We start from the raw sequence: 14,322 nt of genomic DNA, 5'->3' as shown, positions 1-14,322 counted from the left end.
ATTAACTAGAGAAATGAATGTGAAAAACATAATCTCTGTATTTTTCCTCATTTATTTCCACTCAGACTCCCACCCCGCCCCCTCTCTCATTCTCACAGCATTTTGAAGAAACATAATGAGTTTCCTCATTGTGTCTTGCATTGCTTTCTGTGCTGCGAAAAGAGACCCCGGGAAGTCAACTCGCAAATTGCTGCAATATTCCTCCCTGCTTGCACAATTACTTTTCATACTTTCTTTTGTTACATTTTCCGGAGCAGTCTTCAGTCCTATTTTCTTTTTCCATTATCGCATCTCCGTCCAATTATTCTGAAGCACTCTAAATGATAGGAATCACCATATTAATATCAGCCTTACGCAGCTTTTGCCCAATGAGTTTGCCTACAATTTGTCATTTGAGCTGAATCACTCAATTTGTCAGATTCTTATATTGTCTTATTTCTAAAATCAAAGGCAACTGTTGAGTTAATCTCGGATAGGTTTAGGACCATGTACTGCATGATATGTTGGTATGTGCTGCGGGCTTCTTTATCGAGTGAAGCAGTTGATGGCAAATTGCCCAGCACTGCTTTTATAGGCAATAGGTGATCTGTGGTTCAATAGGAGCACCCCCTGCGCCACCACCAATCAACACACACACACACACACACACACACACACACCCTTGTACACATCCCAGAGGACATTGTTGCAGGATATCTTAACCATAACTGTGACAATTCAGGGTTAACAAGTGGGATGCACTTTGGTCATTTTGCTAACAAGGAGGATGGCATCCCCCCTCATCCCCCTCAAATCACCTACTGCTTATAGCGTATACAATATTTAATAGTGCTTAGTGTAGTGTTAAATATATTTGGAATTAATCTAGTTATGGTTTACACAAAAAAAAACAACAACAAAAAAAAAAAAAAACAAGCCATTTAGCCTCATACAGTCTTTTTCTTAAACCAAATGAAAAAAAAAAAAAAAAAATCTACCAATGGGATGATACAGTCCCACTTGTTTGTAAGGAAGCTTCACTTGTTTCAGGAATTTTTCCCGTGAACAAGTATAAATATGTTGAAACACATTGAAGCACATCAGCCTGCTAGAAAATGACACTCGATGCAAGAAAATTCTGGAAAGACATTAATTAGCGCTGGGGAAAAGTGGGACTGTCTCACCGGACTTTCCTCCAGTCCTGTAACTAGCAGCATATAGGAGCAGTATATCCTCTGTGGTATATAGAGTCTATCCAGAGGACTGTCAGTTCAAAACCCAACTTCAGTGGCAGTCACATCACAGACAGAGCGAGAGAGCTGCAAAGTGCGTAATACTTCACAGACTCCTGTGTTACTGTTCAGGCACCCAGCGGACACTGGTCTGTTTGGTCTTTTTTTGTAAAAGAGCAGTGGGAGGGGGAATCTGACACACCGCAGCAGCCTCGGACAGATGCCTTACCATAGAGGTTTGCGGGGACTTCACTGGCACAACCCGCTGTGTGCTACCTATCAGAGGTCTTCTTTGTTGCTCTATTTTTCTGTGCAGCTCGCCCTCTGTCTCCTCGTCTCTTTGTCTCTGTTCATCTGTCTCGATCTCTTGTTATCTTACCTCATATGCTCCCAGACTTGTCTCCATTCCTCTTTTTGGCCTCTTTTCTCTAATCTGCAACTTTTTGTCTCTGCAACTTTCCCTCTCTCTCCCTTTCCCATTTGCCCTTTTCTTTCCTAGCTATTTCTCACAATACTCAGTAGATATCTCACAGCTTATGCATCAGAATCGGTGTGACAGCTAAATAGACTCTGAGACAGAGTTGTGTCACGTCTTGTCACATAGAATGGGCTTGTCTGGTTCATGGTTGCGTAATATGCTTATCCAACGTTATCTGACGCACATTATATGGTTTCTCAGAAGTGCTGTTTTTGTCAAATTAACTTTAGCTGCAGATTCACGAGGTCAACTTTCTTGTACAATGGCTGAATTATAATTTCTAATTAGCAAAAATCGGTATAAACAAAGATGAGAGCGGAGACACGCAGGGAATCTTCACAGCGTTTCTCTCACGTGGCGAGATCGCTGTGATTAGTGATCGCTCCAGTTAACGTTATCCCAGCATGTTGACCTCCAGACTTAAGTATTAATGTGAGGACACATCCAGTGACAAGACGGCTCTGTTCACGCAGCGCGAGTGTAGGATAAAAAATGGTGACTGTCTGTTTTCTTTTTATGGTGGGAATAATTAACATACTGTAGATCTCGGTGGTGCTTAACATGAATGAAAAATGGAGAATAATGCAATCATTCCACTCCGGTTATTAACTTTCACGTGCCAGGTCGTGGGAAATGGAAATATGATTTGTGGACTTATGGGAGCTGTCTGGGCTGAGCTCGTTCACGGGGGTGGCGGGGAGGGGGGGGAGGTGGAGGGTAGGGGAGGGTCAGCAGAAGAGATTTGAGAAATGAGCCCCAGCTCTGCGCTTGTTCCCCCATTGCAATCGCTCTGTCTCTTCCTCTCCCCCTCCCCTCAGACTGCTGCTTGTTTGTGTTTAATGAGGGAGATTAATTAAGCTCATTGGTATTCCAGGGCGCTGGCTCCAGCTGTTTCCCTGGGCTAGGATCAGCAAGGTCGTCTGTTTGAATTGTGCTCTGTGAACGTGGCGAGTTTGGAAGGCAGGTTTACCCACAAACACCTCCTCACACAGCCGAGAGGCTGGCACCCACCACTGCGGGGGGCTTCACATGGTGGTCACAAGGCTAGATCAATGATTAAAGCTCACGATCAGACAGCTGATCAATCAGTCAGTCTTTTGGAGATAAACAGCCCTCTTTCATGCACGTTCACACATGAATGAGAAACAACTTAGTTTGGCTATGATTAATAATTACTCTCACTCTTTCCCTCTCTCCCCACCGTCTCTCTTTCTCTCTCTCGCACTCCTTATAAATGCACACATTCTTGTAGATCATTTATCAGGCTGTGTGACTGAAAGTTAACAAGGTAAATGGCAATGTAAACATATGATAAATAAGTAGTCTCATCAGTCTGATTGATATTCCCTGTTTTGCCTCGATTGAATGTTTAATACATAAGGCCATCTGACAGGCCCCTCAGCATCAGCTTTAATTAACAGTGAAACACGATAACACAAGCACTGGGCCCGGTGCCAGGAAAATATAGATACATTTATACGTTAGATATTCCAAATCCGAAATAATGAATTGTGCAAAGTCTAGTAGCTATTTGTAGCATACTGTAAATAATGACAACATTTAGCCCTGTAAATACTCAGGAGTGTAAAGTCAATACCCGCTAGAGAGGAAGACAAGATATAGCTGATGAAGGATGTAGTGCAACCTCAGGTCAATGAGCTTAACTGTACCTTTTACTATTGCATCGATAAGCAGACTTTGAGTTGGACGGAGCTGACGCAGCGCTTTAGGAAAGTGGCGTCCGTGTGAATTATGGGCCAAACTTGACCGTCCGGTGATTTAGAATCAGGCTTTTAAGGGTGGACGCCGTTTTCGTGTAAGTCATCTCTTCGAGTCACCGTCGCTAATCACAAAACGGAGAGGCTTTACTTGAATTTGAATTGAGCCTCACAGCGTGTGCAAGAACAAGGACGCTGAGGACCTTGAATGAAACTAGGGCTTCAGTGTTTATTCATATGTTCAAACACACCATGGCAAATTTCAGCACTTACATGATTCATCTCTTGCGCCCAGTCATTACCTGCCCGTAAGTGTTATATAAGTGATTGCTGATCATGTCCACATGTCCACCAGTCACTACATCATCATCTCTTGGTTTGCCCAAAGGAAGTGCGTGATGTTAAATAGTCGAAGATTTCGCTTCTAAAACTGATGGTGACTAAATTTGTGATAAGAAAAGAACAACCACCTTCAGCAGCTCTTTAAATGAAGGATTTTATGATGTATAATTTCCCCCCGGGGCAAGAGAGGGGCACCGTGTTTGACTCAATACGTCTCAACTAAACACATAAAAACTAGCAGCACTTGATTTCTGGAAGTAGGTATGGATGAGAAACATGCAAAAGTCATGTTAAAGCACCGCTGACATAGTTTTAAATATTTGCAGTTGAAACTATTTGGTAGTTTTACTAGTGATAATAAGGTAAGGTATCTAAAGGCATCAAACTGCTGCATTTAAGACTTCAAACGGTGTTTATTTTAGCTGTGGAAATGAATGGCAAAAATATTATTAGGCTGAAGCATTACATAATACACTGTTACTCGACACATTTTGCTAGCAGTGTTGGATTCAAGGTACCAAATATTTTCCGACAATACCGACCTCTACATAAAACAAGTTCTCTCATCCCCCCAAGCTTGAGATTTTACTGAACTGTTCACACACCACTTAGTCCCTCCCTGACTGCTTCCTACCAACTTAATTAATCACTGTTATTCCAGTACCGCTGTTATGAAGGCAAATTAGAATCAAAAGTATTTCAAGCTTGTAGAAAAATGTTCACAAATGCTTTGAGTTAGACTTTTGAATTATCATTTTTGAATGCGTGAAATAAATTAGCATTAATAAATGTCTGTGTGTGTGTGTGTATAAACAATTTGATGAGATAAGATTCAAATATTTGAATTTATGAAACAAAAAAAAAATCTTTCACTTGCTGTCTAAATGGATAGTCGAATTAGAAGACAGTCCATCCATCCGCTTAATGAAATGTCATGTCAAATTGTCAACTGGGCCTTTTCTCAAATGCAATCAAGTTTGTGTGCAAATTTTTCTGTGGCTATTTGAGTTATTTTCAAACATCCAAACATCTGAATTTTGTTTGATCAAACATTTTTCATACACATTCACACGCAGACGTTTATTAATGCAAATTTATTTCACGCTTTCAAAAATGATAATTCAAACGTCTAACTCTCGGAATATTTTTGAGCCTTTTCCTACGAGCTCTAAATACTTGAGACTCAAATGCGCCTCCTCAAACTGTCTTTGCTTAATTTGAGACACCAGCCTTTAATGTGAGTGTTGTTTTGTCCTCCGCTGAGATGCTCTGTGTGTGACTCAGACTTCCTGACTGTGCCTGTGTTTATGTGTTTGCTCGCACATGTCGGTGTGTGTGGAGGCTTTTTTCGGCGTTTGTGTGTGAGAGAGACTTAGTGAGTATTTGTTTGTTTGCGTCTATGGGCATGCAAAGGCACTTTACGTTCCTCTGGTGGCAGACGGGAACGGAGCCTGCTGTCAGATTTCTTCGTCATTATGTCCCTGCCCTGCCTCATCTCTCTCCCTTGAAAGTTGAAAAAAAAAGCAGTTGAAGGTTTGGCATCCCACAACTTTGCTCTTTCCTCTTACATTCTGAAAATGTATTTATTTTCCTCCCTAATTCTTCTCCAAACACCGCCGCCTCCTCGACAGAAGCCCATCGCTCAGCTTGTCTCGATGGAGGTGAGCCGCTCTCTGACATAGCTGCTAAATGGAGGACGCTTTGCCACTCATTTAGCAGCATGCGACTCCTCTGGGAGCCCAGCAGCCTTTTATCTCCTTTCAGCTGGCCAAGAGCTCGCACTCCTCTCTGCTCTGTCCTCCCCACAACACCGCGGCATTAACATTAACATGCCTCTTAGCAGGCTACAGAAAGAGAGCCCTACAGTGTTCTGGCTGGAGCGCCGGCCTAAATCCCTGATCAGGGTGAGAGTTCAGACTCCCTGGGGATGAGATCTTGGCCGGCAGAGTGGATGGTTAGAATATGTTAGAAATGAGGGCTTTGGCAAGTCAAGTGCCGCATTAGGGATGAATGGTGAGGAGGGGATTCCACAGGGTCATAATTGTAGCCTTCAGGGCAAATAACGCCTTGGTTCCTTGGCTTTCTGTTTTACTATGTGTGTATTGTGTGTGCTCCACCGCTGGTTCCCCCCCCAGTCAAATATGAGACAAACACACACACGCAAGCAACCGTCCATCCAGATATGTCAAAGCGGCAGGGTTGCCAAGTCCGCGTTTTTTCCGCCAAATTGGGCTACTTTTTAAGTGTTGCCGCGGGTAACAAATTTTGTCCACGGGTCGGGCTTGGGCAGACATGAATAAAGATTCATATTTTGAATGACCAATGTTTATACCCAAATCCTGTCAAACTGACTCCAGGCCAGATCAGCATATAAACTATCCACATATGTCACATGCTCCACAGACAAATAATATGCCAATGCTGTGTGAGGCCAGTCAGCACATGACCAATCACATCATCAGCACCACTCGCGCCCAGTGCCTGTCAGCTGAAGTAAAGTATCCCATATTATATTTTAAGTTCTGATATACTGTAAATTAAATAGACGAAAGAACTGTTTCGGGAAATTGCCTTTAATGTTTATGGTGTTATTTTATAGATATTATAGTGCATTTTGCAATTATAGCAATGCTGTTGGACTTTAAAAGCAACAAATATGGATTTTTATGGGCATATTTTGAGTTCTGGTATCGGGCTGATTTTTGGGCCCTTTTTATACCAGGTTTTGAGTTGCTGTTTGGCTGCTTTTGTCTCACAGACCTGGCAACCCTGCAAAGCGGGATAACATACAGTGGATGAGGCTATGAAATAGAGAGGGCAGTGGTTTTAGTGGTTTTAGTTTATGGAGACCAGGCCATGTCCACGCTAAGCCCGCCATCCGCCCACATAGGGGGTTTTCGAGCCCCCTATTGCAGTCCGTGCACATGCACCTGCGCATACTTGGTGGAGGGTTTTGGGAATACGGCCTAGATCACATGAGAATCCTACGTCAGTGTTTGCAAAAAGGTATGTTTTTCCCATTCACACTGCGACTCCAGAACGGCCTTTTCAAATTTACACAAAATGCAGAACGTTTTCAACAAGCCCTGTTTACGTGGGTGGCTTAGTGGGGACAAAAGGCCCCAAATGGAGGAGCAAAGATGCGATTTCAATTTCACACAGGCTTAGTGTGGACGTAGCCTCACCCTGCCGTGTGGATAGTTGGGTGGAGCGATTCTGGAGAGGTGTCACTCTCGCTTTGAGAATGAAAATCAAAGCACATTTGACCCTATTTTGGTATTGATTTTAATTCTTTGCTTCAATTGCTTTCGCTGTTTCAAAAGGAATTAACTGTCTCTTTCGCTCCCTCCGACTTTTTCCCCAGGAGGATGAGCCAATCACAGGAGGGGCCGATGGCAGAGACCACACCCACATCAGGAAGTTCCTCAGCCAGCGCCACAAGAAATTGCCATGGAAACCTGAGGTAAGACCAAGTTATTCCTTCCCTGTCCTTTCCTTTCTCCGTCTTGCTTCACCCTCCTCCCTCAATCTGCCCTGTCTTCCTTCCTACTGACATTTTTCTTCCATCTTTCATAAGCGGGGTGAAGAAAATGTCAATATTATTATGTTGAGGTCCCCCAGTTGCTTTGCTCTGTGTTTGATTCATCATTTCCACCTGGCAAGGCCACTCACACATGCACCAAACATTCATCCTTAATTAACCTTTGTGAAAATGGTTTTATTAAAGGCCCTTCATCATGGGCATGGTAATTGAGTGCCTGCATTTTTGTGGAATATAATTTGCACCTGCCCTGCTTCTCCTGTCTCTCGGTTGTCCTTTTAAGGAGAAGTTGATATTTGAGGTCACACAGAATCAGTCACTCTCACACATTAGTTGCTGAGGAGTGAAAAATGTGCCTTCCAGTTATGATGATAAATTAACGTGCATAGATGATAGTATTTCATCCAAAACCATTATTGGGTTGTACATAAGGGGACCTATGACCTGCAGATTAGAAGCTGATGTGATTCATTCCAATTTTTCAGCTCACTTACTGATGTAGTTTACACACATACTGTAACAATGGGAGCAGTAGGCAGGGCAATTAAGCAGCGGATTTGTGATAAGAAAAAGTGGCTCTAGATTTGTAACCTGCTCAGCAGAGTTTAATTAAACAGTGGTGTGTGTGTGTGTGTGTGTGTGTGTCTGCAAGACTTATCTGCAATGTTTGATTTATTGGTTGTTCACTACCTGGGGCTAAGTTTAAGCATCACCTCCTAACATCAATTCACAGTTTACAGTAGTTCAGGGACAAACTGTACATTTGTAATATAAGACTAATTCACACTTACCAACCTGATACTTCCTCAGCCAGAAGTATTTTCCCCCATTTGGAATTTTATTTTTAACACTTTCAGCAGTGTCACTCAAGCATGAATCATGTGAGTGTGTTGGGTAAATAAACAATACAAGAGGGTTATGTTATGGCCACTGCCTGAAATGTTTCAGCTTTGTTTAAGATAAATTCTTCTGTCAGTTTGTTATGTCAGATGACTCTAAATAATACAGGACTCATGAGCCTCATCGACTGCTATGCAATATGTTCATATATCTATATCTATCTATCTATCTATCTATCTATCTATCTATATACACACATATATATAACATCACATATACATACTGTATATATACACACACACACACACACACACACACACACACACACACACACACACACACACACACACACACACACATATATATGTATATGTGTGTGTGTGTGTGTGTGTGTGTGTGTGTATGTGTGTGTGTGTGTGTGTATATATATATATGTATATTTGACTTATAGCTACAGAGCTCTGCTTCACCAGTGGGAAACATAATTTAAAGCTCAGTGATTGGCTGTTTCTTGATGATCAGGACTTGTATCTGACTTATTTCCTCATGTGTTTATATGCACAGTCTTTTACCTTTGAAGTTTTTTCTATGAGCCCTGAATTATTTCAACGGAGCTGCTTTTGCTTTTGCTGATTATTCAAAGGGGGGGGGGTTCATGCCCATCCTAGTGTGGGAAATGCGCAAATAGACGGTCACGTAACATTGCATTTGGAGGAATTAATGGGATTTTTAATTCCGGAGCCCTGACCGCTCGGTGTAACCCCACCCACTTCGTAGCTCCACTGGGATGCAAGCGTACCGCGCTTGGTTTACAGGAGTCTTTCTTTCTCGCATTCTCTGTCTTGCACTCAGTCTTCACGCCTCCTCCACAAAGTATTATGCATGTAATCTTCTGCAGTAGGCAGCATTACAGGGCTGGTGAATACAGTAAGGGCCTGATAATGTTACAGTAGCTGTTGAGATATTCCACTCAGACTCTCCTGGGTAAGGCTGTGTTGAGCTATTCTGCATTTACCTTTACCCCCGTGTTCAGCAAGTCCCACTCTAGAAACACCTGCAGCTATAAACCAGCACATATCAAACACCGTTGTACTCAAAAGACCAAGTCAATCCGTGTAAACAAATAAACGCATAAACATCACCATGCCACAAGCCAAAAAAAACCCATAGAAGGAACACACTGCCTGAGTTTTCTTTGATTGTTTTTGTGTCCATGCAAGGAAAACAAGGAATAGCAATGGAATTGATGTACGTGTTTTCAACAAATATTGGCATTTTGGCTAAATAAGTTGTCACATGTGGATGATATCTCATTTTCACATGCCATCTGGTCTGGAAACATCTGTTGCATGAATATTGGAGGGGCTGGATCTAAATGTGGATGAAGCTTTTGGCATAATTCAACACGGTACTACTTAGAAGATGAGAAGTCACATATGACATGATAAAGCCAAACTAGGATTTCAGCCAAGCTTGCAGTCGGAATCTGGACCACATGATTGCACAAATGCAAATGAACTTGAAGGCCTGGTCACAATTAGATGTTTCTTTTGACCCCATCATTTTTTCCTCTTTATTCTGTGTTTAGTCATTTCATATATGCAAGCTCTATTAAGACGACATGTTTTTTTTTTGCTCAAAGTCATGGACATGCATTCATTGACCCAGCATAATTTCTTATTTATGGTTTGGATTGGAAAACCGAAACAGCCTCAATGGAGAAATAAATTTTGCAGCATGCACACTAACTACATTTTGCATTAGGCGTGACTAGCATCAGAGCTATCTTGTGGAAGCCAACATGACATTTAATTTCTTTGAATCATTTCCAAACCACTCATAAAGCAACATGCCATTTAATTTTTCTGAATCCTCTCCATCACTAGCATAACTGGTATCATACATTTTATACATCTCATATCCTCAAAAATTCCCCCCTCTTTCATTTTGTTCCATGACTCCTAACTGAGCCCAGCTTGAGCCCAGGCCAAATCGGTCTAAAAGTATGGACCACAGCATAGCAGTCCTTCCTCTGCTTTCTTTGCTAGCTATCTATCCTAATTACCTCCGCCAACTTGGGTCACTGGTGCCCGGCCAAGATGCCAGAGGTCTGCGGGGCCACTGAGTTGGCACCGTAAGAGGCGTCGACGCAGGCACACAGAGGTAGAGTGGTGCCATATGCCAGCTGTCACACACTGGCAGAGGTCAAACACAAAGAGACATGCAGACGCCCACATAAAGTCACATGCACAAAATCGGATTGTGCAATTGTAAAATATATGAAAGCAGATTATTTATTCACATGCATACACAGATCGATAGAGAGAGAAGGAAGACAGACAGAGAGCTGTGATTTTGACTTGCGGCGGTTCAAGCAGGCTGTTTTCTGCCACCAGCGATGACACAAGGTTCCCCAGTCAGTCAGCTCTGACAGAGGTTACTGCAGATTAGCATCGACGTGCAGATGTAGAGTGGACATGTCTGTCAAGGACACGGCCATGTCAAGGACACCCATGCAGGCGGGATGGAGATCAGATGGAGAGCTCACCCACATTTTAAGAGTAGAGGACAGCCAAGTATGAAAGGATAAACAGTCATTTGCAGCAAAGCCGACATGGATCCAGTGAGAATTTGAGCATACGGAGCAATTTTATTTAGTCAAAAGTAGAAAGAAAGTGATGGTAAGAGGGATTAGTGACATTTTATACATTACAGGAATTCAGATCAAATTAGTCAAGGCAGATTTTTTTTTTATCTCCTCACATATTAACTTGGAACACTGTTCTGCATTTATGCCACAGCGAGCATGAATGTAGCATCACTCAAATAATAAGTCCAGATCTATAATCAATGTGTTATGGTGTTTGACTTTATGTTTTAGTGTGTAATTTTGGCTCCACTCCCTTTTTTTCTCCAGTGAAATGTGAAAATTTCTGGGTTAAACATTCAGAGATACGCAAATAACAACATCAAGCCGCATCAAAATTAATATCACAAGCTGGCCAGTATGCATTGCAAAAAAAAAAAAAAAAAAAAAAAAAAAAAAAACAGGTCATCTTACAGTATATGTAGTGTTCCTAATGTACTATTCACCAGTATTTCTCAGTAACTAAATTAAGACATGCTTGCAACCTGTGTATGTCATTAACAATAATGAGCCTGACAACCTGTAGATTCAATCACATTTGTGAAAAAAACCCTGATTGTAGGATTAAATTAATGTTTGTTTATAGAAAATGTTGGATTTGATTTTTGTAATCAATAAAAAGACTTGTTTGAGGGGAATAAAGATTGTCCTGGCATATGCTCCATATGCTTGTGCTTAGGACTTGGAAAGTTTCAAGCTGGGATTGCCAACTAATGACCAAAATGCATTCTGGTGTTTTTACATTCTGGTGTCTTTCACATCTCTTTACCTTTGAGGAGCCCTGTCCTCTCTCTGCCTACCTACCCCACTTTCCACACTCTTTTCCTCTTTCTTTTGGCACTCAACATAAGTTATGAGCCGAACGGGGTGAGATAGGGAGGGAAATACTATCTTAACGCCCCCGATAAATTCAGCAACATTTCATGAAACAGCAGCATGTGTGTAAGCAAAAACAGTTTCCAGAGAAGCACCATAGTGGGAATACAACACGTTACTTCATATCCATTGTATGATTTTTCATTCAGAACATACATTGCAAAGTGGCAGCTCAGTTCAGCCGCAGTATACATTATGACGCATCATTCAAACAGTGTGCTTTAATGCCTCGGGGGAGTGAGGTGTGCAGGATTGTATAGGCCGCGATGTGCCTTTGCCAGGAACTGCCAGTACTGCCCTACTGGGGTTTCTCCAGCTGAGTAACAGGTTTGATGTCCTGCACAAGCTGGAGCAACACCTGTCTGCTGTCAGCGTGTATCCCACAGCTAAGCTAGTGACACTGCCGACAAGGTTGAGTAGTTTTGGTGCCAGTCCCAATTTAGGGGGAGGAGCCCCTGGACTGGCAACACCAGTGGCTTTGGTCTCCATGGGTTACACCGGCACTCCACCTCCAGGGTGACCAGCTTCCATAAGACCACGCCCACATCAGGCCACAACTCCTGGTCACTGGTGACTCCATCATCAGGAGTGTTAAACAAGTTCAGCAATAACGTCTTGTGTCCTGGGTGCCAATGTCCACGATATGCAGGACAAAGCTACTGAGTCCCTTTCAAATGAAATGGACATTGCCAAGGTCATTGTACACGGGGGTACAAATGACATCCCTAAGGAGTCGCCTGAATTACAGAAAAGTGACTTTGTGCACTTGTTAGGCTCACTAAAGAGGTCTGTGAGGCACATTTATGTGTCTGGCTCCATTCCCTCCTGTGGCCGTGGTGTTGGCTGTTTCAGCAGCCTACTGTCACAAGACACCTAGCTCTCATCAGCCTGCGCTGCCCACAGCGTCTCATACACTGAAAATTTCAGTCTCTTCTGGGAACGCAGACAGTTATTTAGAAACGATGGCATACATCCTAATTGGCTGGGGGCGAAGCTCACTATCCTTAAATATCGTACTGTGATAAATTTCGAACTGTGTCGCCCACCTCAGCGCTTCTCTCTCGTACAGCCAAAACAAACAGCCACCACTATTGACTTCCCCGGGGTCCTAGTGTAACGGAGTTTATATGTGATATCGATGATTCCACTTGCCATACCTTTCACACTGTTTTATTTTACCGATTACTTTTATGGAATGGTCCTACGGTCTTTGAACGCAACGCCCCCTGCAGACCTGGGTTGTGCACCCCAGAGCAGCAACAGTTGTGCTGCGCTGTTGACCTGGTAGGTGCACATGTTGGGAGCTCTGTTGCTAGCAAGCATTATTCCTTTTATTTTTTATATCCAAATGTTTTTTTATGTTATCCTTTGTAGAATATCAGCTTGCGATCAGTTGAGCATGTTCTTGTGTAGAAGTGACCGTGTGAAACGCACTGTTTGTGCCGCAACTAGTGTAATGCGGGTTTTAGCTAACTTGTGCTGTTTTTTTGCGCTATATTCCCAGTGTGAGAGGTATGTGTGTGGATGAGAGGCAGACCAACAGTAAAATACCATTTCTTCTATCAGGTACGGGTTTTATTATTTTAATTGATTATTTTTTTGTTTATGCTATGTACTGTAAGCAACAGTTGTGCTGCGCTGTTGACCTGTGTGAGAGGTATGTGTGTGGATGAGAGGCAGACCAACAGTAAAATACCATTTCTTCTATCAGTGAACCGGCTTCTTCATTTTACACAACGCCATGAGAGAGTACACAGCCGCTACAATGGTGCCGTGACCCGGATGGTCTCCATGGTGATGCCGCCGTCCGACGTGGGACAGACAACTCTTCATGCTGCTTCTTCACATGTGCTTTATTCCTCTCACTGGGTACTGTGAGTCCGGTTGTGGCTTAAAGCCTGATTTTTGGACTGTGTTTTCCGTGTGGTGTATGAAGGACTGAGTGTGCAACGGTAAAAAAAAAAAAAAAAAAAAAAAAAAAAAAAATCTGCTTCGTGGATTGTGGGAGTGTTCTTGCTACATATGTGTATTTTACTGTGACCTCTTGAGATATATATGCATTTTTTTCCTTTCTGTGGGTCATTTAATGTGAGTATCCAACAAGATATTTGTTTTTTTTTTCCTTTGAGCTAATTAAAAAGTAAAAAAAATGTATAGAGTGTAAATGAGAAACAACAATTAGAGCTAAAAAGGGTGATATTCTTTTAGCTATTGATTTTGACATTTTCTTTTTCTTTTGCTGAAAATGGATGAAAATAATGTGTCAAGTGTTGGTAGGGGTTCAAAACTGTGGTTTAGTCAGTTGCCTGCTCTAGGTGGGCTTGGTGATGACAGACATGTTACATCTACTCCTCACATTCGTCCTGGGAGGGATAGTGCATGTGCCACTGCTGATGCAGGGGTGGATGGTGAGTCTGCACTTTCTGGGCGAGATGCACATGTTCTCAGTGACTTGGTGAGACAGATAGGGACTAGTATAGGTGAAAACATTGTTTCATGTCTTAAGTCAATTCCAGCTATTGATGCTAATGTAACACAGTCAACCCCAGCTGATCTTTCTAAGGTTAACCTGACAATTAACCATGACAGTCATGAGCCACATCCTTTCAGGGGGAATAATACTGACGGGATTTCAGTCTCTGAGTGGGAGGACGCTATGAGGCTTTATC

At 42.5% G+C, this 14,322-nt stretch overlaps 1 protein-coding gene across 1 annotated transcript in view; it reads left to right on the top strand.

The window, feature by feature from the left end:
• b4galnt4a (beta-1,4-N-acetyl-galactosaminyl transferase 4a) overlaps window positions 1-14,322 on the top strand; it is a 184,718-nt gene that overhangs the window by 86,208 nt on the left and 84,188 nt on the right. Inside the window, exon 3 of the mRNA XM_030054584.1 lies at window positions 7,114-7,212. Within this exon, the coding sequence (XP_029910444.1) occupies window positions 7,114-7,212 (99 nt within the window). The remainder of the gene's footprint in view (window positions 1-7,113; window positions 7,213-14,322) is intronic.

This window comes from Myripristis murdjan, chromosome 6, assembly GCF_902150065.1.
Source record: "Myripristis murdjan chromosome 6, fMyrMur1.1, whole genome shotgun sequence".
In the NCBI taxonomy this organism is placed as follows: domain Eukaryota; kingdom Metazoa; phylum Chordata; class Actinopteri; order Holocentriformes; family Holocentridae; genus Myripristis; species Myripristis murdjan.
Note: the sequence above shows the minus strand (reverse complement) of the source record. Positions and strands in the feature narration are given on the sequence as shown.